Source organism: Lagenorhynchus albirostris, chromosome 8 (assembly GCF_949774975.1).
Source record: "Lagenorhynchus albirostris chromosome 8, mLagAlb1.1, whole genome shotgun sequence".
Lineage (NCBI taxonomy): Eukaryota > Metazoa > Chordata > Mammalia > Artiodactyla > Delphinidae > Lagenorhynchus > Lagenorhynchus albirostris.
Genome location: NC_083102.1, coordinates 7,219,015 through 7,244,628, shown reverse-complemented (window position 1 = coordinate 7,244,628; position 25,614 = coordinate 7,219,015). Strand labels below are relative to the sequence as shown.

Here is a 25,614-nt window from a genome sequence, read left to right as displayed (position 1 = left end):
ACGTGAGATTTTAAAAAGAAGAACAATTGAAGACCTAGAAGGACAGTAAAAAGTAAAATAAAAGGACAAGTAGCTTTGGAGACAGGAGTCACCCAGGAGGCCTAGTATCTGACTTTTAGGAATTCTACAGAAAAACGGGAAGAAGATTTTTTTGAATTTACAATATTTTTAATGGAGAGTGAAAAGTAACTTCCCAGACCTGAAGGTGCTATATCTCTAGTGCCCAAGATAATAAAGGAAGAAAAGATCGATCCCACAATTTCTGTGCACAGAGAATTAAGAGCTATCCAACAACCTGTGGACTGAATTTGAGAACAGGATGCAGTTCCTGGATTAGTGTCGCCCAGTGGGTCTAGAGAGCAGTCTGTCTAAACTGAAGCTAGAAGACTGGGGAGCTGTTGCAATTGCTGCTGGAATTAAGACCATAAGTGTGTTGAGTGGAAGGAACCCAGCCTTCAGTTACCAAGAGTAGCATGTAAGGCATATCAGAAGCCCTAAGCCTGTCATTATGAAGAGGCACAGTTAAGGGAAATGAACATAATTTAGCAGCCTCAAATATTGAAATAGTTGGAGTCTGACCACCTGTCTTAAGTGATTAGCCCATCACAATGTAATTAGCCGGGAGCACCGTTATTACAGTAAGTCTTAATAAAAGGACCAAAGTGGTACACAGGCATTTGTTCAGCAGTTTTACGAATGACTGGTTTTGTATCTTTGCTTTTGATTTTAGGTAATAAAGCATGTCTAATTGTCTTTAGCAAATGACATCAGAGGCTCAAGTGTTTTTTATGTTTTGTTTTGAAGGTTGTTACATGTTATTTTCTGTCTTGGAGTTTTCAACCTTTTATTTATTTTTGATAAATTTATTTATTTATTATTTTTTGGCTGCGTTGGGTTTTTGTCGCTGCTCAGGCTTTCTCTAGTTGCGGCGAGCGGGCTCTAGGCACGCGGGCTCAGTAGTTGTGGCGCACGAGCTTAGTTGCTCCGTGGCATGTGGCATCTTCCCAGACCAGGGCTCAAACCCATGTCCCTGCCTTGGCAGGCGGATTCTTAACCACTGCACCACCAGGGAAGTCCCTCAACCTTTTATTATAAAAAATTTCAAACATACAAAGAAGTCAAAAGAATTTTAGAGTGAAGACCCATTTAACTGAACTTGCTTAATTACATATCTGTCTATCCTGAATCCCCATATCCATCCATCCATTTTACTTCCTACATTTCAGAGTAAGCTGTAGACATCAATGCACTTCTCCCTAAGTGCTCAGGCATATACATCATTGGAGTTTGGTATTTGTTTATAGTTTCCAGTAGGTAAGTTTTGACTAACACATTTGCCCAAGTAACCCAAAGCCCTACCAAGTTACAGGGCATAATCATCCCCACAGAAAGTTCCTTAATGCTTCCCAGTTAATCCTGGCCTCCCCCAAGGCAACCACCATAGATTAGTTTGGCCTGTCCTAGAAGTTCATCTAAAGGAAAGTATATACCAAGTGGTGCAAAGGAAGTGTGAACCACTTCATGTAAGGCTGCTTTCACTCAGTATTTTTGAGATTTATCCATGTTATCATAAGTAGCAGTAGTTTCCCTACCCCCCTTTTTTTCTGCTGAGTAATATTCCATTGTATGAATACGACAGTTTCTTAATTCATACTTCTAATGACAGATACCTGGGCTGTTTCCAGTTTTGGGCTGTAATGAATAAAACTACTATGAATAAGTGGAAATCTTTTATATCTCCTGGGCAAACACATAGCAGTGGGATTGCTGGAATGTATGGTAATAGTATGTTTAACTTTATAAGAAACTAGCCAACTATTTTTCCAAAGTGGTTGTATCATTTTGAATTCATGTGAGCAATGTTTCTGAGTTCTAGTTGTCCTACAGTTTTGCCAACATCTGCTCGGAATGTCATTCTCTTTCATTTCAGCCGTTCTTGTGGGAGTGTTGTGGTATGTCCTGGTTTTAATTTGCATTTCCCTGGTGATTAATGATGTTGAGTCCTTCTCATATGCTAGTTGACCATTTGTATGTGGTCTTTTGTAAAGCATCTGAGTCTTTTACTTTTTTTTTTAACTTTTGGGTTAATATCCTTTTTATTATTGAGTTGTAGGAGTTCTTAATATATTTAGGATGCCAGCATTTCATCATATTATCAAGATATGTCTTGCTACTATTTTCTCCCAGTTTGAGGCTTGCTATTCCTGTTCTTAATGGTGTCTTTGAGTGAGCAGGTTTTTATTTTGAGGAAACCTAATTTGTTTTATTTTCTTTTACAATTATCATCCTCTGTGACCTATAAGAAACCTTTGCCTAGATGACAAAGATACTGTGTTTTCCTCTTGAGGCTTTATGGTTTGGGCTTTTACATTTAGGTCTGTGATGCATCTGGAGTTAACTTTTGTGTGTGGTGTGAGGTAGGGCTTGAGGTTAATCTTTCCCCCATGTGGTTCTCCAGTTATTCCAGCGTCATTTGTTTCCCCCAGTGTGTTGCTTTGGTGCCCTCGTTAAAACTAAGTCACAATATAAGTAGGTTCTATTTCTAGAATTCTGTCTCACTGATATGTATCCATCCTAAAGGAATGACATACTACTAATTTGATTTGTTTCTATTTTGTGCAATATGTTTACATCTATATTTATGTGGGATTATTGGTTGGTGTTTTCATTTTTCTGTAATTTCTTAATTACTGTATGTATGAAAACTCTTGAAGTCAGGTAGTATAGGTCTTCCAACTTTGTTCTTCTACCCCAAGATTTTTGACTATTCTAGGTCCTTTGCATTTCTCTATAAGTTTTATTGTCAGCTTGTCAATTTCTACTCTATTAGTTTCTGGATTACAATTGGGATTACATTGAATATTTTTTAATAGCAGTTTTATTGAGATACAATTCACATGCCATACAATTCATCCATTTAAAATGTACATTTCAGTGGTTTTCAGTATATTCACAGATATATTCAATCACACATTTTAGAACATCTTCATCATCTCAGAAAGAAACCTTGTACCCTTTAGCTATTACTCCCTTAGTCCCCCGCCTCCATGCTCATCTACGTTCGGTCTATAGATCTGTCTATTCTGAACGTTTTATGTAATGTAATCATATAATATGTGGACTGAAGTGTATGCCCCCCAAAATTCATATGTTGAAGCCCTAACCCCAGTTTTATAGTATTTAGATGGGACCTTTAGGGAAATAAGCATAAATGAGGTTGTAAGGTAGGGCCCTGATCCTATGGGATTGGTGTCCTTATAAGAAAAGGAAAAAATACCAGAGAGCTCTCTCTCCAGGGACACAGGGAGAAGGCAGCCATCTGCAAGCCAGGAAGAGAGGCCTCACCCAAAACCAACCCTGGCACCTTGATCTCGCACTTCTAGCCTCCAGAACTCTGAGAAAATTAACTTCTGTTGTTTAAGCCACCCAGTCTGTGGTGTTGTGTTATAGTGAACTGAGTAGACTAGTTCTGTGTCTGGCAGCTTCCACTTTACCGTGTTTTCAAGCCGCATCCATGTGGTGGCATACATAACTGCTTCATTTGTTTTTATGGCCAAATAGTATTCCACTGTGTAGATATAGATATTACATTTTGTTTATCCATTCATCAGTTAATGGACGTGTGTTATTTCCACTTTGTAGCTATCATGAATAGTGCTGCTGTAAACACTTCTGTACAGGTTTCTATATGGATATGCTTCTATTTTTCTTGGTTAGATACCTAGGCGTGGAATTTCTAGGTCAGATGGTAGGTCTATGTTTAACCATTTGCAAAACTGCCAGAATGTTTTCCAAAGTGGATGATAATACTGTTTTACTTTCCCACCAGCAGTGTGTGAGGGGTCCAGTTTCTCCACATCCTGACTAGCACTTGTTACCATCTGAGTTTTTTGATTCTAGCCATCCTAATGGGTATGAAGTGGTGTCTTATTATGGTTTCGATTTGCATTTCCCTGATGACTAATGATGTATCTATTGGCAATTTTTATACATTCTTCAGAGAAATGTCTGTTAAGAGCCTTTGCCCATTTTTTAATTGGATTGTCTTTTTATTATTGAGTTGTGAGAGTTTTTTACATATTCAAATAGTTTATCGGATAAATGATTGATAAATTGTTTTCTCTCAGTCTGTGGATTGTCTGTTCGTTTTCTTGATTGTGTTCTTTGACACGAAAAACTTAAATTTTGATAAAATCCAGTTCATTTTTTTCTTTGGTTGCTCATGCTTTTGATGTCATATATGAGTCCCTTGCCAAGTACAAAGTCATGAAGATTTATTTTTATGTTTTCTTCTAAGAGTTTTATAGTTTTGGCTCTTAGTTCTAGGTCTTTGATCCATTTTCAGTTAATTTTTATATACGGTGTGAAGTAAAGGACCCCTTCATATATTTGCATGTCACTATATAGTTGTCCCAGCGCCATTTGTTGAAAGACCATTTTTCCCCCCATTGAATGGTCTTGGCACCCTTGTCAAAAATTAGTTGTCCACAGAGACATGGGTTTATATCTAGATTCTCAATTCTGCTCCATTGATATATGTGTCTATCCCATGCCAGTACCTCACTGTCTTGATTACTGTAATTTTGTAGTAAGTTTTGAAATCATGAAGTGTAAGGGCTTCAACTTTGCTCTTTTTCAAGATTGTTTTGGGTCCCTTGCAATTCCATATGAATTTTAGAATCAGCTTGTCACTTCCTACGAAGAAGTCAGCTGGGATTCTTCTGATAGGGATGGTGTTGAATCTGTAGATCAATTTGTCATCTTAATAATAAGAAGTATTGTCATCTTAATGTCATCTTCACCTATTCTAGTGTAAGTATTTGAAGGTACCAATTTCTTTGTAAGGATTTTTAGCTTCATTCCACAAATTTTGATTTGTTGTATTTTCATTATCATTTAGTTCAAAATAATTTATGTCTTGTTCTTTGACCCTTGGGTTTTATAGAAGTGTGTTGTTTAGTTAGAAATATTAGAGGTTTTCCAGGGTAGCTTATTGTTGCAGATTTCTAATTCCACTTTGGTCAGAGAAAAAACTCTATATGAGTTCAGTCCTTTAAAATGTATTGAGGGCCGTTATGGCCCAGAAAACGGCCTATTTGGTGAGTGTACAATGTACTGTTGAAAAGAATGTGAATTTGTTGGGTGTAGACTGGGGCAGGATCCTATTGGCTTGTGGGAGATGATTATGCACATCTCTCCCCAGCTCCCTGTCAGTAATGTCATGTTGGTAGCTTGAAATCTGCCGTGGAGGGAGTCTTACCCCACAGATAGCTGCTAAGGCTACAGTTGGGGCTTTTTTCTTTTCTTCTTTGAGAGAGACAGTTTACTAGCATCCACTGGGTATAGAATTAGGTGAAGGTGATTGATAGTGTCAATCAGGTCGTCTGTGTCATGACTCCTTTCCCCCCTTCCCCGCCTGTGGTCTAGTTGCTGAGAGAGGGATTTTTAATCTTATCCTATGATTGTGGAATTGTCTTTTTCTCCCTTTACTCTGTCATATTTTGCTTCATGTATTTTGAAGCTCTGCTATTAGGAGAACATACATTTATGATTATGTCCTTTTATTATTATGAAATGTCCCTCTTGTCTTTGGTAATACTTTGTCTTGTTGAAGTCTGTTTTGTCTGATACTGTTGTAGCGTCTTCAGCCTTCTTACGCTTAGTGTTTGCATGATAATCTTTTTCCATCTATTTACTTTCGATTAGTCTGTGTCTTTATATCTAAATTGTGTCTCTTTTAACAGCATATTGAAAGGTCTTGCTGTTTTGTCCCTTCTGATCATTTCTGCCTTTTGACTGTAGGTTTCAGTCTACTGACATTTATTATAAGTATTAATAGGTTGGTTTTTAGGCCTACCATCTTATTATTTTTTCTGCCCTGTAAAAAAATTTCTCTGTTCCTGCTTTCCTCTCTTCTTTTGGATTATTTGAATTTTTTCAGAATTGCATTTTAATATATCTGCTGGCTTTTTTAGCTATTCCTCTGCTGTGTGTGTGTGTGTGTGTGTGTGTGTGTGTGTGTGTGTGTGATTGCTCTAGGGAGTACAATATGTATCCTTTTATTTCTTTTTTAATATGCTGCTTAGAGTTGATATTGAATGACATCACAGAAAACATAGAAAAACCTTGTAACTGCAGTGTTCCATTTACTATCCCAAGCTCATCCTTTATATTACATCTAAATAGTTTTAAGACCCACAAGGCAATATTATAAATTTTAGTTTTAAATCATTCTTTGTATTTTAAAGAATTAAGAAAAATAGTCTTTTATATTTGCCCAAATATCTACTACTTCTAATGCTCTTCATTCTTTTCTGAAGATCCAAGATTCAGCCTGATACCAATTCCTCTCTACCTAGAATTTAAGTCTGTACTATGTGAAGTCTCTAAGTTTTATTTTATTTGAAATTACCTTTATTTTGCCTTCCTTTTTGAGGAATATTTTCACTGGATAAAGAATTTTGGGGTTGATAGGTTTCTTTTTTTCTTTCAACACTTAAAGATGTTATTCCACTGTCATTTGGCCTTTGTAGTGGTGATATTCTTTTGCCGTATGTTACAAGTCTACTTTTAATATTTTTTCTCCCCTTTAGTTTTCAGCAGTTTTTTTTTTTCCCTCTTTCTTCTTCAGAATTGATCATTTTTGTTGGTCTGTCTTCATGAGTCTTATTTCGTTTCCACTCTGCTCTCAAGCCCATCCACTAAATAACTTATTCTAGGTAATATGTATTTCAGTTCTGTAATTTTTATTTGGGTTTTTTTTTCATAGTTTGTTTTTTACTGCAATTAATTTTCATTTGTTATGAGCCTGTTTTTCTTTGTGTCCTTGAGTATAGCTATAATAGTTGCTTTAAAATCCTTGTCTCCTAATTTGGAGACAGGTCACCTCCAGGTTGGTCTCTGTTGCTTTTCTCTTGAGTGCGTCTCATTTTCCTTTCTTAGGTCTATAGGCTTGGGTTGTGCCGTTCCCTTCTTCCAAGACTAGGATACTCTGCAGTATAAGCCACCTTTTGGTTGCTCTCTGGTGCCTTCAGACAGTTCTTTTTACACTTTTTCAAGTTTATCGTTACTATCCCACAGAAATGTGGTTAGATACGTTGGTACTGATCGCAGAACCGAAGTTTAAGTAGAACCTGAAGTTTCAGCGGCAGCTCCCGCAGGCTCCACAGTGACATGGGCACTGCCGTGGCAGGATTGGGTTGGGGGTGGCCACGAGAGAGGTTTTCTGTTGGCAGGAATTCAGTAACTTACGCGAAGATTAATTAGTCAAAAGACAATACAGGCGTATGATTTGAAGATGTGTCTATTTGCCTGAAAAAGAAGAACTAAATCAAGAAACAGTTAAAAGCGGTTGCTGCTGTGGGTTGGGAGGGGTGGATCATAGCACGCTTGCTTTTTATTATAAGTTCTTCGTTATTTCATCTAATTTAGATGTAAGTTGATAGAAGGAAACCTAAGTTTTATAAAGCAGGACAGCTCCTAGCCACTACTGTCTCTAGTCAGCACTGTCTCATGTTTTCCGTGCCTGGTTGGATAATGGTGAGGGTGATGCTAATTTGGGAATGAATGTTAAACTGTGGGTAGAAATTTTAAAAGAGCTTTTAAGGGCTTTTTTTTTTCCCCCATTAAAATTTTGCCGTTTAGTCTGTTCTGTGAGGCCCAGGGTTCCTTGCGTTGTTTCCAGGTCCTCTTTGAGGAGGTGAGGCTGAAAGGAAGTAATGGTGGGGTGAGAGTGTGTGTTCTGGGCACAAAGAATACTTTGTGAAGAAGAAAGAATTCTGTAGTTAAAAGTTTTTAAAAACCCTTGCTAGCCCTGCTCTCCCAAAGTAATGACTATTAATGTCTGGACAGATACATAAACTTTATCTGCATGTCCAAAGGAACCACACTGAAATGCTCATTTCTAAGTTGTGCTTTACACTTTTATCTTTTCAACGTCTTTCTGTATGGATCTATGCATGTCCCACGTTCCTTGACTCCAGGGCTGAGTGCACCCCTAGTGGGCGGCATGGCTCCCTGGTTGGTCAGGTGCTCATTACCTGCACCTGTGCCGAGTTACCTGCCCCGCCCCCACCCTTGTTCTTAGCCTGCAAACCATTAAGGACCATTTTGAAGAGTATGGCCAGAAAGAACAAAACCTTTTAATATCAAGCCAAGCTCAGGATGGGAGCAGATTAGAAAGAAACCCCACCGTGGGCTATGGGCTGTGGCCTGCTCTCAGCTTTTCTTTATTTGCTTACAAGAACGTTGTGATAAATCTTTTTAAGTCTAAACCACTAATCTTTTAGTCAGTATAAAAAAATCCCATCTAAACGCACTGTGTCAGATTCTAATTGGCAGCATTTTCGTAGTGTTACTTAAAGTAATGATACATATTGTGACCAGAGTCTTGGATTAGATGAAATTTGGTAAATGTATTGCAGTTTTTATAACCACTCTATATTCTCTGACAGTATTAAAAGCGCCATATTGTATCCTCAGGTGAATCCAACAGTGTATTTAACTAATTATGTTTGACAAGTAGGTTGTTAGAATTCTTTTTATCATCTTCAGCAATGCTGTGATAGTTTGATAGCTAAATTAAAGTATTTGTATACTTCCATGATAATTTCACTATGATAAATGCTTGTGAGTATAATTACTATATCAAAAAGAATGCACTTGAATTTTGAATATTTCCAAATTATATTCCAGAAAAAAATATAACAGTGTGTGCTCTGACCTCCAATGGATAGATGCTCCCATGTTCCTGCACTTTGGCTATCACTGGGTTTGACTGTTTTGTTTTGTTTTGTTTTTAAAACCTTTGTTAATTTAGTAGCTAGAGATTAATATATTGCCGAGAAATAAAGGTCAGGCTGAAGTAGGTAACCTAAAAAATTCCCTAGAACCAAACACCTCGAACTGGGTGCTAGATACAAAGTGAGACTCTGTGCTGCCCGAGGATCTGGGTGAGAGGCCGGTAGGCTGGAAGCAGTGGTCACACAGAACAGGAGCAAAGCCTGCGCCCGGCCAAGAAGCTGATGTTTCCATGGAAATCTTTAGTGAAAAGGTGAACTGGAAAACAAAATAATCGACCCACTCTCCCAGGTGGGCCACTAGGAAAGTAGTTTGAGCCAAGGTCTGCATGTGAGGGGAGTGGAGGGGGAATCCGTCCTGAGAATTTGTCACCTCTGGTGTCTTTGGGATTTGAGTTTGTATTGCCAGCTTGCTGGGGGATTTCCCCAAGCTGGGAAATTAATGTGAAAGCCCCACTGAAAATGAGTTTTTAAAAAACCCCAAAGTTACAAAGTGAGGAGAGTCTCGGTCCACGTGAACAAGTCAGCATATAGAACAAACAGCAGAACTAGAGCCTCAAGAACTTCAAACAGAAAGGTCTTTAGAGAGCACTTCTAAGTGTATTAAAAACAATTAGTGGTGTAAAAGAGTCAAGAAGATAAAGGAACAAAACACTATGGACAATAAGACATCTTTTTAAAGAAATAGGGAAAATCTGCAAATGTAAAATAAAATTATTAAAGGTAGCAAATTTGACACAGCTGATAGAGAATTACTTAACTTGTGGTAGGTAGATCAAGAAAAATTAGAAAGCTTGAACAAAGATAAAGTGATGGAAGTAACTGAAGTTATAAATTGAGATAAGGAGGTGACATGAAAATGTAGCAGAGAAGCTAGGAGAAAATAGAAAGGGGACCAGAAGTGTTTGAAGAGGAAATGACCCAAGAATTTACCAGAATTGGTGAAAGCAAAATATGCATGCCAAATTTTAAGGTAACCATTACAAGAATTTGAATAAGATGTGTAACTCCAGCATAACAAAAGTACTACAGTGGAATAAGGAAACTATCGATCCAATATAAGAGAAAGGGGGAGAAAACAAGAAGCACAGAGAAAAAAAATTAAAATAGAAAATGCAAAATAAGGTGGTAGAAATTAATCGAGATAGCAGTAGAAAACAGTATAATCTTAAAAGCAAACCTGCCCATCAGAGACTGTCTGACTCAATTTCTATTTTAAAAGTGAATCTTACTGTGGTGATTCACAGTAGACAAACCAAAACATAGAGATATAAAAGTTGAAAGTAAAGAGGTGGAATACAGGTATTTGAGATGAATTCTAACCAAAATATAGGAAAAACCATATTAACATCAGATACGATAGCTTTCTAAGGCCCTGTTGTTAAGAAAAAACATGGTTACTTTCTAATGATAAAAAAGAACAAGTTATCAGGAATATAATTCTAAATTTGTAAACTTATTAACAGGGCCTCAAAATATATGGCAGATTTTTTATAGAATTATAAGACTCATTGACAAACCCATAACTGGTTAGGGGGATTTTAATAAAAATTTCTCAGTAGTTAATAAACAGACAAATCACTGGCAATACAGAACATCTGAAAAGCAAAAGTGACCAGCTTGCTTTAACAAACCATGTGTCCAGCAGTTAGAGAGTGGACATTTTTTCAAGCACATGTAAAGAAAAATCACTACATCTTCGGCTCCAAGTCTCATCATATATTTTTTTAAACATCTTTTTTTTTTTAATTAATTTATTTTTTGGCTGTGTTGGGTCTTCGTTTCTGTGCGAGGGCTTTGTCTAGTTGCGGCGAGCGGGGGCCACTCTTCATCGCGGTGCGCGGGCCTCTCACTATCGCGGCCTCTCTTGTTGAGGACCACAGGCTCCAGGCGCGCAGGCTCAGTAGTTGTGGCTCACGGGCCTGGTTGCTCCGTGGCATGTGGGATCTTCCCAGACCAGGGCTTGAACCCGTGTCCCCTGCATTAGCAGGCAGATTCTCAACCACTGCGCCACCAGGGAAGCCCACTCATCATATTTTAAAGAAACTATCCAAAAGATAACACTCTCTGATTAATTTTAAAAAGAAATTAAAGGGTTTTTTTAAAGGTTAAAAAAAACACTTTGGAAATCTAAAAAATTCTAAACTCTTATAATCAAGATAACTAGCAATGGAAAAAAGAAAATATAACAGACTTAGGTGATGTAGCCACAGAGGTGTAGAGCAGAAAGTCTGTAGGATTTTTTTTGGTTTTGGGTTTTTTTTTAAATAAATTTATTTTATTTTTATTTTTGGCTGCGTCAGGTCTTTGTTGCTGCGCGCGGGCTCTCTCTAGTTGCGGCGAGTGGGGGCTACTCTTCGTTGCGGTGCGTGGCTCCTCATTGCAGTGGCTTCTCTTGTTGTGGAGCATGGACTCTAGGCATGCGGGCTTCAGTAGTTGTGGCTCGCGGGGTCTAGAGCGCAGGCTCAGTAGTTGTGGCACATGGGTTTAGTTGCTTCGTGGCGTGTGGGATGTAACCCGACCAGAGCTCGAGCCCACGTCCCCTGCGTTGGCAGGCGGATTCTTAACCACTGCGCCACCAGGGAAGCCCAGAAAGTCTGTAGGTTTTAATGCTTATATTAAAAAGAGCAAAGAGGACAAATTACAAAGCTAAGCAACCAAACGAGGATTTATAGAAAGAGAGCAAACGTAAAGAAAGAAGTAGATTGGAAACAGTAGAAATACAGGTACAGTGATGAAAATGGATAAATCTCAAACTGGTTCCTTAAAAAGACTAATAGACAAGCCTCTGGCAAAATTAATAATAAAAATATTTTAAAAGGGGGACAATAAAATTAGCAGGCATTTTTAAAAGAAGACTGAACTGGGCAGTGTACTTGAAAAGTTTATTGAAATGGACAGTTATCTAGAAGGTAGCAATACATATAGTCAGGAAAGGATAAGACCATTTAATATGTGGTTTGTGAACCGTTGGTTTTCTATGCAGAGAAATGTAAAATCACTTTTCTTCATGTTATATACAGTTTTAACCAAGGTGGATTAGAAATGTCAGATTTAAAAGAAAATACAGTAAAATCATGCCAAAATTTGGAACCTGCCAAAAGATCGTTAGCAGGGTCTAGCAACGAGAGAATGGATAAATCATAAATCTGTACTATACAGTACATTACATACAGCTGTAACTATCTCAAATGTTGTCAGAAACAAATTGGCAGAAGCAGATGTACAACGTGTTACAGTTTGTGTAATCTAAAATTTGAAAACATGCAAAATAATTTCATATATTGTTACACAGTAAAATATAAAACATTCATAGGAATGTTAGACACCAAATCACGGGGACATTTGCCCCTAGGGAAAGGGGGAGGAAGAGTGCGATGAGGGAAGAGTTCGTAGTGTGTCAGGTATACTCTGTAGCATTTCATTTCCTAAAAAGTTGAGGGGGGTTTGGATGGAATGAGACAAGCATGGGAATGTAATAAGATTTGTCCAAACTAGGTCATGAGTTTGCAAGAGTTTGTTGTGTATTATAATCTGTGATTCTGTCTATATTTGAAATATTTAATAAAATGAGTCAGTGTTTTGTGGCATAGTTCTTTGATTACCACTGAGATTGAGGGGTTTTTTAGGTTTTTGGCTACGAATACGTATTTCTTTTAGCTTTTGGATTTTCTGTTGGAATCCTTGTTTCTTTAGAGATTAATTTTTTTCACATTGTTTTAAATCACCTTTATTTATTAAAGGTAGTAACTTTAAGATATCTCTTACTAAAATAGTTACAGAATTTCAGATGAAGTGATTATATGACTTTGCTTAGAAAGGCCTTCTCCAACCTCAGATCAAGAAAGTGATTTGTGTGTATATTCTTTGTTTTATGGTTTCAGTTTGTATATTTTAATTCTTAATCTGTTTGTAATATATTTTGGAATATGAAATTTTTTTGAAATCACCTATAATGCCATTTATTCAATAATCTTTATCCGCTGACTTGAAATAGTTTTTATATAGCAGGTTCTTAAATACACCATGATATTCTGTTTCATGATTTTTCTTTCTGTCTGAATCAGTATTGGTGTCTTTCTATTAATTTTATCCAAGTAAAGAATATGCAGATAAACTGAAATAGTATTAAAGGTTATATAAAAAAAGAGAGACCACATCTCCATCTCTCTCCGTAGTGCCTGGGTCCTGCTCTTTCCTGATTGGCCAGCTTTAGGCATCCATGACTTTCAGTTGTAATAGAGGACTCCGTCTCTTTCACTGCCGTGTCTTCTGCTTTTCATTTTTCATTCTCAGAGGGTAGCTTTGGTTAAATCCACTTACAGATAATTTTAAAGTTTTGGTTATTTTTATATTTATGACATATGCTTCTGGAAATATTCATAGCCAAGCATTATAATAGACTATGGTTATAGCTTGTTGTTTTCCCTGAAGTAGGTAGTTGCTTTTTTTCTTTTCATTTGCAACCTTTTCTTTGTACATTTGCCAGTTCTTTTCTTACCTTCTAATATACTCTCAGGACAGTTTTCCACAAGGTAATGGCATTAGACGATCTTGAAGGTCCAGAGTTTTCTTGGTGACCTTCCTCCAGGATGTTCCATCCTCCTTGGCTGGCTGACTCTTAGCTTTATTGGTGTGTGAATGGGATCTTTTTTCCACTCTAACTTTAACAGGTTTTGGTTGATACATGGGAAACATTGATACTGAAGTATCTTATAAGAAAATATGTTCGTATTAATCACTGTTGACATTGATGATGCCTGTTGATTTCCTTGACTTTTCTCCAAGTCACGTTTATAACTACTGCACGAGTGTTCACCAGTCAAACCAGGCTCGAGGGGCTGGTGTCCCTCCTTCTAAATCAAAAAAGGGGCAGACGCCGGGGGGAGCTCAGTTTGTTGGCTTGGAATTGTACAAACGGCTTAAAGAATTTTTGAAGAATTACTTGACAAATCTTCTGAAGGTAAGATGTTTTATATGTATACTGAGCATTTATAAAAGAATGTAAAAACAGAAAAGGTAGTGAAATAATGATTCTATTGATAAGTTAAATCTTTCACTGTCATTGTTTCATTGTTTTTGGCGTTGACGTGTGCCTGAAGATGTTTTGCTCTTGCTTAGTCATTTACCTGTTGTGAAGATGAAATCTTCATAAGCCCATATTCTGTTCTTTGATTTGTTAAATTAGAAGTTTTTGATAGCCTTTCACCATAGTAGTACTTTCCTTCAATTACTAACCATTTGGTATTTGGTGGCTAGAGATTGATGAACCTTTTTAAAGCATATGATTATGAAGTCAGATTACCTGTATTGTATTTTGAACCCAATGTGCTGTTCTGTATCAAAATGTATAAAAGACTGTAAGGTTATCCAGCCTTTGGTAATCACATTTTCCAATGTGTTCTTGCCTTTTCTACATGGCCTTATGGTACATTTCAGAACTATAATGAAATTGTGCCCTTGGCTGGGTGGGTTTCGCCACGAACATTCATTCCTCCTGCTCTGAGCCTTTTGCTTGGACAGTGATGTGGTTTTTCCCCTTCATCTTCTGCCTTTTTCTTCCTCAGTCTCCATCCTCTGTAACAAAGGCAGTGTGATGCCTTCCATCCAGCCACAGGATGGGCAAGTGGCTTCTTCATCTGGTGCTACGCACATTACGTAGGGTGTGTACCCTGGGAAGTCTGCACACTCTGTGTATATACTTGAAAGATTTTTTATTTACACAGATAACAGGCAGAAAACTTCAGCATGCCACATTTGTTTTTCTTAATATATTTTACAAGGTAATTGGAAACTTAACATCATTTTAACAGACCATAATCGACTGACCACAAATCGTGACTAAGATGGTATTATTTTCCACGTTCCTAAGCAGTCTTGATGAAGCCACTGTGTCCTCCTTGCTTTTGTTCACAACACTTTGTAAAGTGAACACTGGAATTAATTATTCTTGTTTAGTATTGAAGTGAGGAACAGTGTATTGTGTTTTGAAAGGTATTGACAGCCATGCCATCAGCGATATTATTTTTGCATTCTAAAAATGGTCATCTACTATAATCCAGAATAGCTTAGCTTTACATGTTCGGGTTCGTTTCTTGTTATTTAAATGAACACAGATTTGGTTGTATCCAGATACGGTCAGGTTTTCACGTGGCTTGTCGGATCACTCGTGCAGCGTGTATTTATGGAGCTTCTGAGAAGTTCAGGGACGGCCCCAGGCCCTTAGTTCATGGAGGGGGCTGCCCTCTCCCAGCTCCCCCTGGAGTGCTCTTCTGCTACGGCACGTTTTAATTATACTGCAATTTAATGCCCCATTTTTAAAGGGTAAGACCTAACTTTGTAGATGTCATTAATACCTAAGAAAAAATTTCAAGTTACTGTCCTTCAAATAAAAATTTGTGGTTTAAGTTGTAGACATTTCAGTAAAAATAATTTGGTAAATGAACATTTTCCTCGTGAGGCCTTGTTAAAGAAGAAATATTGCACCATTATACTGTATACTTTATTTTTACAAAAATGCAGCAGATTACCACAGAGAGCTATAGATTTTTATAATTTTTAAGTAAATTTAATGAATGAAGAAGATGCATTAAAAAATGGAAGAGTATCAGCCCCGTGGTCTAAATTGTTAATTGGACATTTTAATTAATTTTTTAACAGAAAATATCAAAAATAGGAGTAAGTTGAGGTGAATTCCTCATTTGTTAATATAAAGGAATTACCCTCATATTCTAAAAAGTTCAGTCTTTTTATGAATGTATATGCATATTAATACCATGAAAAATGTTCTAGTTTGAGATCAAAGAATTTCCATTAAAATTCTCTTTAGTCTAATCCTCATGAGCTACTTTCTTGTGAGAATTTATAGTAAATGAGCATGTTTTGTATACAGAATAATCCAAAGAACCCATCTGAAGCCATACACATCAGTGTATCCTAATGCAATAGATTTGTTTCAGTTAACTTTTATCTCTGATTTATCATGTGACAAATTAGTCATCTTAAAGCTCTAGTGAACTTGTCTTTAGGACGGAGAAGATTTGATGGATGAGAGTGTACTGAAGTTCTACACTCAACAGTGGGAAGACTACCGGTTTTCAAGCAAGGTGCTGAATGGGATTTGTGCCTACCTCAATAGACACTGGGTTCGCCGCGAGTGTGACGAAGGACGGAAAGGAATCTATGAAATCTACTCCGTAAGATTTTTTTTACACACCTTTCAAATGTGTGTTTTCTTAGGGACACATCTTCCTTCCCAGTAGGAGATCTAGGCAAATAGTAAGCAGTTTTCAGACTGGTGAGCTATAACTCCCTTTGTTTTAATTGATCAATAAATGGCCCTTAGATATTTTGTGGCGAGAAAAGAGAAGGATGAGTAATTGGAGTTCTAAAATACAGCCTGCACGCTTCTGCATTTACTTATTAAAAGTTTCTTCTTCAATTATCTGACCGACCATCAGGCCGAGCCCGGAGCTGTCCCCGTTTTAGCACAGCAAGTCCTGCATCCCGGCCGCAGCAGGCAAAGCGGGTCCCTTGCTTGGGACTCGAGCCTCAGTGATCAGCCATCCACGGTCTTCTGGGGTCTGGGAAACTGCTTCACGAGGGGACTGTGATGTGAAATTCCATTCTGCCCACTCAATATACGAAGTAATAGGAGTCATGACACTTAACAGAATTCAGAATTGAGGGTTTTTTTTTAAGACTGCATGGAAATAAATTTTGAAGAGGCAAAATTTGAATTGTTAAATCACCTTCATTAGTATGTTTCTTCAGTCAAGGGAGCTTTTTCCAGGCTCACTGGTTTTCAAAGTGTGGTCTCCAAACTTGCAGCATCAGTATTACCTGGGAACTTGTTAGAAATGCAAGTAATTGGGCCTCAGCCTAGACTGACTTAACTAGAGACTCTGGAGCTGGGGCCCAGCAGTGTTTTTAGCAAGCCCTCCAGGTGATTCTGATGCACTGTCGAGTTTGAGAACCAGTCAAGGGAGGACTCAGAACAACAGAACAGTCTGTCTGTTCATAGTAGGCTCTCAGATATACAGACAGTACCTTTTTTGAACGAGTGGTGTTAAAATGTCAGGTTCTGCATAATGAGATTATCTCCATATCCAAGAATGTTGCTATAATAGCAATGCTTTGTTGCTTTGCTTTTGGCAAATTTAATTAAAAGAAATGTGCCATAGATGCATGACACACTTTTATTATTTTATTATTTGTGTAGCTCAGTTTCTATACCAAACGGTTATTGCTTCATAATGGTACTTTGTTATATAATTTTAACAGAACTTTCTAGGTTTAGTGTTTTGATTTGAGTCTCTCGTAGTCCACCTTTTCTTTTCCACTTACAGATGCTTTCTCGAGACTGAAAGTTGTCAGTGTAGGAATCAGCGTGATTTTCGTTGATTGCCTCTTGGCTGCTTGACCTAAAACACCATATAGATGCGCTATAATAACATCACATACTCCCCAAAATTATTATAGTCTTTAAACTTTTTTGTGTACTGTTTTCAAGATTTGACTGCTTTTTTTCCTTTTCTTTCTTCCTTTTTTTTTTTTTTTACTTTCAAAATTCGTAGTTTCTACATCCCTAAATGCTGTAGTCAGTTTGGAAATGCAATACGCAGCCATAACTCACAGCAAAGGCCAGTTAACACGTCTCTCTAGAAACAGTATTTCCTTTGCCTGCTCTCGCAGGGAGCCTGTTGAATTCATTTAAAGCTCGAATATCAGTTGACACATGGAACAGTTCTTGTGCAGTGATGCCTCATTGCATTTTCCAGACTCTCCAGAAGACGGGGATGCTTTGTCATGAACTATAAAGATCTACTTTTTTCCCTGATAATTTTGTCTTTCTCTTCAATTATAGAAAGCTGTGGGTTTCCTTTCCAGTCAACCAGAGCGCGTAAACTAATTCCATTATTAACACGTTAAAGGAATTCAGCAGGACTTCTTCCCTGAATCTGTCCTGAACTTTCTCTGGTTTACCTTCAGTCCTGCTTTCTTATCTTGCCTTTCTTCCTTCAAAGTGACGAATTATCCCAAGTCAAATGAGGTCTGCCTAGTGCTGTCTTAACTTAGAAAAATGTTTGAAAGGTGCAGTATCTTTACTGGAAGTTGATGGCCACACGTTGCGTTTGCCTTGCCTCCCCCTGCACTGACAGGTCTGAGGAGTGTGGGAAGAGGAGCAGCGGCCAGTTTGCACAGGGAGAGTTACCTTCAGACCGCGCCCCACAGGGTGTATTTTTCCTGAAAAATAAGACTCTTTCTTCCCGGAGTCTTTTTTGGTAGCATAATTCCTAATTCTGAAATAACCTTTTTATTCTAGTAGTACTTGAGTATATATTGTTCATGCTTTACTAAAAATATTTTTCTCTTAAATAGTGCTTTCAGATTGCCCTTTTTTTGGTAGAAACTTTTTCATTTTGTAAATTAAATTTACACATAACCTTTTCAGAACTGTATTATCTTACATAAACCCAGTTTTATCTATGGTTAAATTTGGCGGAAAATAAGACTGATAGCATTTACCTTTAAATTAATTTCTCAGCAGTTTGTATTTGAGTGTTAAATTGTTATAAATTTGAGTTTGAACTTAACTGAATAATACCTTTCTCAACAGTTTAAAAACCATATATGAATTGTAACATTTCCCTTTGGGGGAACATTTTACAGTAACTTTCTGACATAACCTCTATTGAGAAGTTCCAAAACTTTTAAAAATGCATCATACGCACACATACTAGTACAATGGGAAATTTGAATAATTTATGTATAATAAACTGATTCATTTAAGATGTACAGTTTGATGCGTTTACAGTTGTATGCATCCATGTAACATAAAACACCATGATAAACATACAGAACTTACTCGATATTTAAGATCTATTATTTATTTTACTGAGTATTAGGAAACTATGATAAATGGTAAACTATGATAAATCTTTCTTAAATGTGTTAGGTCAAAACATACATTTGAGTCAGAGAACAATTTTATACATTAAATCCACCGTTGCCCTTTAGGCTAATATGTGTGTTCTCCTAAAATCCAGATTTTCTTTTTCTCTCAACTATTAAAATGTGAGCTAATAAACGTCTGTACTTTGATACCTTTTGAAGTTGTTAAGAGAATGGCTCTCTGATTTCATCACAATGATTTTCACCAAGTTTATAATCTAGAAATATTGATACATGTAATCTAGGATTCAGGCTATTTCCTATGACTTCAGCTTTGGAAAAAGCATAGTAAAAGTATAGCCATTTAATACTGTTCCTTTTTCTTTTCATCCAGCTTGCATTGGTGACTTGGAGAGACTGTCTTTTCAGGCCATTGAATAAACAGGTACCTACTTGTGTGAGTGTGTGCATGTTTTCCTTTTGAAACCCCTTCCAGATTTCATTTCTTAGCCATTGTCTTCCTCACTCCTTTGGGATGTCCTAAGAGTGCCTCTCATCTTGCATTTAATGGATTCTAATGTTTAAGAGCTATGTAGTAACATAATGTTGGGTTGGCTAAAAACCCGAACGAACTTTTTGGCCAGCCCAATACATACTGTAGTCTGTAATCTACATGTTTTCTTCCTATATCCTTTCTAAAGGTAACAAATGCTGTTTTAAAACTGATTGAAAAGGAAAGAAATGGTGAAACCATCAATACAAGACTGATAAGCGGAGTTGTACAGTCTTATGGTAAACAATTTCCCTTTAATTTATTCAGTTGTATATCAAGTGACAATTACATAACAATGCTCCAATAGATTTATTTTCAGATAGTTTAGTATTATCAAGAATATTGTTAGCATTTACAAAGGTACTCATAATTCTCTTTATGTCAGTGTGATTCGGTTTGATTTTACCCATTATAAAAATTGTTTGATCTTTGTGCCCTAAGGAAATTTTGATGGACTAGACATTTGACATTTGAATTCTTTTCTTTTCTGGTCTCATACTGAATTACTGGATTTATATGCTAGAGTGTCATTAATGGAGCCGAATGATAACAGATTGAGTAATACAGTATTTCAAAAGCTTAGGTAGCATTGTATTTCTTTGAAAGTTTAGAATTAGGCATTCTTCCTTCTTGTAAGCTTTTAGAAATATAAACGTTCTCTGAATGAACTTCATGATAACTTGGAACGTGCCTGGCCATCCATCAGAATTACTTGCTTTTGTGTGTCTTGGACTTTTTTCTTTTTTCTTTTATTGAAAGTATACTTTACTACCAGTGAATAACAGATTTGCCTTATGCCCTGTTGTTTTATTCTTACCTTTTAAGCATAACTTAAACTGAATGCCACCCCTAAGTATATTCCTTAAAATATAACCAAAAATAGGGCAGTTGAAATGTAGTTCCTATTTACTTCCAGTGGAACTGGGACTGAATGAAGATGATGCCTTTGCGAAGGGCCCAACGCTAACAGTGTACAAAGAATCCTTTGAATCTCAGTTTTTGGCTGACACAGAGAGATTTTATACCAGAGAGAGCACCGAATTCTTGCAGCAGAACCCGGTTACTGAATACATGAAAAAGGTAAGCTTAAACATAGTACTTAAAGTAGGCTTAAGTTAAAAGTTACTGCTGCTCAGATGAATTATTCTTTTTAATATATGCAACTTTCTTCAAAGTCATTTCTTAGGTACTGTTATCTTGTAGTGTCTGTAGCAGGTGCAGATCGTTTCTCCCAGTTCACCAAGGAGCTTTTATAAATTAATTTGATAATCATGGCTCAATGTTCTCCTTACTGATCGGAGGATATAACCGTAATAGCTGTATGACTTTCGTGTTTTGAACTGTCTCTACTACAATAGAATGTATATGTGTATCTAACGGGAGCCACGGTCTCACGTCAACGAGAAACTAGTTTTTAAGAAACAAATATTTGCAAACTTTAAGCTTTTGCTTTTTTGCTTCTGAAATATCCCCTAAAAATCTATATAACACAGTCTTCAAGTTTGCATTAGAGGAGAAGTCCTTCTGAGAGAACAGGATCAAAGTCTTAGACAAGAAAAAATCCAAGATCGGTGTCTGTATCGTAAATCTTTTTCTACATTAAGTGATGTTACAGTGAAGTTCTAGTGGAATTATTCTTCGTTCTCCTTCTTGGGAATACAGGTATCCCAGACTTACGCTCTGAGGAGTGACCTAAGTCAGGAGGTAGCAAACTTTCTATGAAGGGCCAGATGGTAAATATTTTAGACCTTGTGCACATGTGGTCTCTCTTGCAACTGTTCAGCTCTGCCGTTGTAGCGCAGAAGCAGCCACGGCAACATCTAAACAGTGAGTGCCGCGGTGTTCCGATAAAAGTTTACTTACAGGCAGGATTTTGCCCACAGGCTATGACTGCTGACTGAGACGGGCAAGGAGACTTCCAGGGAGTCTGGGGCTGACTGTGTCTGACACCTGCTTTTTTCCCTTTATTCTGTTTGCTTGGAGAGGAAATGCACTGCAGAATCACTTTCTCCATGTGCTGAGATCGAAAGTTAGTAAGTCAGAAAGAGCAACAAACAGCTCTCCCTTCTAACCATGTAGAGAAGGTCCTCCCCAATTTGTTTGTGACATTCCAAGTGCATTTTCCCATAAGAGATAGCGATTATAAGTGGCCCTTACAAGTTTGAAGCTGAAAGTCCTTGACAAACAAATTTCTGATACCTCAAAACCTAACAAAAGTGGAACGCTTCAGAAATATTATACTTGGGGGACTTCCCTGGTGGCGCAGTGGTTGAGAATCCGCCTGCCGATGCAGGGGATGTGGGTTCGTGCCCCGGTCCGGGAGGATCCCACATGCTGTGGAGCGGCTGGGCCCGTGAGCCATGGCCGCTGAGCCTGCGCGTCCGGAGCCTGTGCTCCGCGGCGGGAGAGGCCACGGCAGTGAGAGGCCCGCGTACCGCAAAAAAAAAAAAAAAGAAGAAGAAGTATCATACTTGGAGTAGTGATGGTTCCTTGTGTATACTTACGGATTACATTAGCTTTTGTGTGCCGGTCTGGAACCTAACCAGCTTACGGAGAGTTTCTAACAGCCGCCTGACAAATCTGTTTTAAATCTAAGCATTGCCTGTTACTTCATTTTTTCATTTTGGCAGAGTGTAGTTTGCATAAAGACATATTTTATTGAACTCTACTATATATGGTGATCCTTTTAAAACTGTGTATGTTTTTAAAAGTGGGGCCTTTTATCGGGGTACACATCCACAAGCGTGGTTCAGGCCTTTTCAATTTGCAGACTACTTAGTGAATTGCAGCTACCTGCTCTCCACAACCAGGAAGGTAGTAGTGCTTTGGTACAAGGAAATCCGCTTCGTAGGCCAGAGCTACGTCAGCACTCCCAAAACAGGGAAATCTGCTTTTAAAATCGGACCGGGGGGCTTCCCTGGTGGCGCAGTGGTTGAGAGTCCGCCTGCCGATGCAGGGGACACGGGTTCGTGCCCCGGTCCGGGAAGATCCCACATGCCGCGGAGCGGCTGGGCCCGTGAGCCGTGGCCGCTGAGCCTGCGCGTCCGGAGCCTGTGCTCCGCAACGGGAGAGGCCACAACAGTGAGAGGCCCGCGTATGGTTATTAAAAAAAAAAAAATCGGACCTGGAACCAAAGGCAGCTTGAGGAGCAAACATTTCCAATGGCCTGGATAGTTTCAACCCAGTGTGAGCTCTGCCTTCAACAGAGAGCATGCTTCCGGCATCCTTGCTCTCTTAGAGGGGATTTCTTCCTAGAGGCGTTAAAGGTTTGGCCCAGATCTGGTTGGATCTTACCAAACATGACATCCATCCATTCTGAAAGTCCATAATGCAGAGACTCTGTGAGCATAAAATTGGAATTTAACCGTGTGAACAATTCTACCCTTACCTATAGCTATAGCCTTGCATCTCAAACTGAGCTATGGGTCTAATTTAAAATCCCTACTCCAGCATTTACTAGGGAGTTGACCTTAACCTTTCTGTTCCTCAGTTTCCTCATCTATAAAATGGGGATAATTTATTATTATCATTATTATTATTATATATTATTTGATGCTTGGCAAAGAGCAAACATGATATAAGTGTTTGGTATTACACACATACATTGTTTAGAACCTTCAGTATATGCCTGAGAATATGCAAAACCATGGGATAAATTGTGGCACATTTTATTCAATAACTTAAGAAATTACCTTTATATTAAAACATTCTATCAGGAAGTAGAGTACAAAACTCATGAACAATATTGAGATAAAGCATGAACTTTCAAGAAATACTCTGCTTTTAACAGCCAGTTTGGGCTAGGTGTGCAAATTCCCTGGAGGGGTCTATGTTCCCATTTCTGTGTTGTTAGGAATCTTTTAGTGGAAACAGTTGAGAATCTTTGGCTTTCCTTCTACTGATGACTTTGATGAATGAACACCCCTGAGCCATATTAGTGTCTTAGCATATCTTACTGTCTCATCTGAGCTACGAAAAAAAGTGTGACTCTTCTAGGTTTCTAATGTCATTTTTTAAAACTTTAAAAATAAATATACCTTATTTCATTAATTTGCTTGCTTTTTTTTTTCATTTTGTTTTTCCTGCATACTGATGCTAATAGAATTAATAGGAACAGTCTTTAATTGCTTAACTTTATTTAGTCATTCTGAATTTGATCTGGGTGTTCTGATGTAATTATCTGCCAAGTACAGTGCTGATCAAGAGCTTATTTGCCTTCAAGTTAACAAAGAATGTACATGACTGTCCTTCCTAAAACCTAATGACATAACACCCAGGACCTTGGGTTTTTCATCAACCTCAGAGACACTGCAGGCTCAGGTTCAGACCACTGCGAGAAAGCAAGTCACTCGGATTTTTTGGTTTCCCAGGGCATAACGCCATACTGTAGTTTATGAAATGTGGAGAATAGCGTTATGTCAAAAACAGCAATTTACATACCTTAATTTTAAAAAACTTTATTGCTAAATGATGCCAAAACAATTATAATAGCAGCATCAAAGATCACTGATCACAGATCAGCATAACAAATAATAATAATGAAAACGTTTAAATATTTTGAGAATTACCAGCATGTGGCACCGAGACCCAAAGTGAGCAAAGGCTGTTGAAGACACGGTGCTGACACACTTGCTCTACCCACAGTCCTTCAGTTTCTGTTTTGTTTTTAAAAAAGCAGTATCTGTGAATCGCAGTAAAAGGAAGTAGGCCTGTGGACAGTAGTCCCACCTTATTCACAGTTTCAGTTACCCACAGTCAACCTCAGTCCGAAAAATATTAAATGGAAAGTTCCAGAAATAAACAGTCCATAAGCTTTAAATTGTATGTATTGAAATATGTCGTTCTGAGTAGCATGATGGAATCTTGCCCTTGAATCATACCTTTGTCCATAGCATCTCCCCTGTTAGTCTCTTCATCGACCAGGTGATCAGATCGACCGTCGTCCGCAGTGCTTGAGATCACATAGCCCTTATTGTACTTAAAAGTGGCCCCAAAGCACCAGAGTAGCAATTCAGATACGCTAAAGAGAAGCCATAAAGTGCTTCCTTTAAGTAAAAAGGAGGAAGTTCTCAACTTAATAAGGAAAAGGTTGCTAAGATCTGTGGTGAGAATAAATTGTCTCTCCATGAAATTGTGAAGAAGGAAAATTTGTGCTAGTTTTGCTGTCACACCTCAAATTGACGTTATGGCCACAGTGCATGACATGTGCCCAGTTAAGATGGAAAAGGCATTAAACATAACTTTTATTACATTATATTGTTATAATTGTTCTACTTTATCGTTGTTGCTAATCTCTTACTGTACCTAATTTGTAAATTAAACTTTCTCATAGGTATGTATGTATAGGAAAAAACATAACATAGTACCTATAGGGTTCACAGTTTCAGGCATCCACTGGGGGGTCTTGGAACATATCCCCCGTAGATAAGGGGGGACTGCTGTGTAAACAACTGCTGAGCCCCTCTGGCTTTTGTGATCACTTAGGGACCAGTTTGCTCTTCCCTCTCGGCCCCTGCAGGAAGAGTCTGTAGAGTGCTACTGTTTTTTTGTAGTACAGGGGATGGAAAGCCAATGTCCCCCAGAGAGTGAATCAGCAGTGATACCAAAGCTTTACCTTTCATTTTAGGGGAGAGAAAAGTTTTTAAGAGATGACTTTTTGCTGCCAGGGTATTATGTTCTTCCAGGAAACAGGTATAACCTCGAGAAAAAGTGGTGCTTTTTGGTTTGCATGTCCTGTATTTCACCAGCTTTATTTCTTGAGGTATCAGGCTTAATGAAATACTAGATATGAAGGAGCAGAGGCTTGGAACTTCAGAGTTAAAGCACAGAAAGATCTTTTATTGTTTTTTAAAATAGCTTTGTAATCAGGAAAGAAAACACACAACTGTAGACTTGCAGGGAAATACAAATAGCATAAACCTGCACAAACTTGGGACACTTGCTCAAGTGTGCGCGTAAACACCAAATTGGAGTAATGCTGTAGGGTTTTGTTTTGTTTTTATTTATTTATTTTTGGCTGCGCTGGGTCTTCGTTGCTGTGTGTCGGCTTTCTCTAGTTGCAGAGAGCCGGGGCTACTCTTCGTTGCAGGGCGCAGGCTTCTCATTGCGGTGGCTTCTCTTGTTGCGGAGCACGGGCTTCGTAGTTGTGGCACACGGGCTTAGTTGCTCCGTGGCATGTGGGATCTTCCTGGACCAGGGCTCGAACCCGTGTCTCCTGCATTGGCCAGCAGATTCTTTAATCACTGTGCCACCAGGGAAGCCCTATAGGTTTTTTTAATAACTATTTTCCCCCACTAATTTATTACATTAATGTATTTTCTATTTACTGGATAGCAGTATTCCATTAACCAAATAATATAACAAATTATA

At 38.0% G+C, this 25,614-nt stretch overlaps 1 protein-coding gene across 2 annotated transcripts in view; it reads left to right on the top strand.

Moving 5' to 3' along the window:
* The window catches only part of CUL1 (cullin 1), a 107,080-nt gene that overhangs the window by 49,536 nt on the left and 31,930 nt on the right, over window positions 1-25,614 (top strand). For both annotated transcript variants that reach the window (XM_060156453.1, XM_060156452.1), the window contains exons 3-7: window positions 13,587-13,761; window positions 15,827-15,994; window positions 19,087-19,137; window positions 19,394-19,484; window positions 20,162-20,325. In XM_060156453.1, coding sequence (XP_060012436.1) covers window positions 13,587-13,761; window positions 15,827-15,994; window positions 19,087-19,137; window positions 19,394-19,484; window positions 20,162-20,325 — 649 coding nt within the window. The remainder of the gene's footprint in view (window positions 1-13,586; window positions 13,762-15,826; window positions 15,995-19,086; window positions 19,138-19,393; window positions 19,485-20,161; window positions 20,326-25,614) is intronic.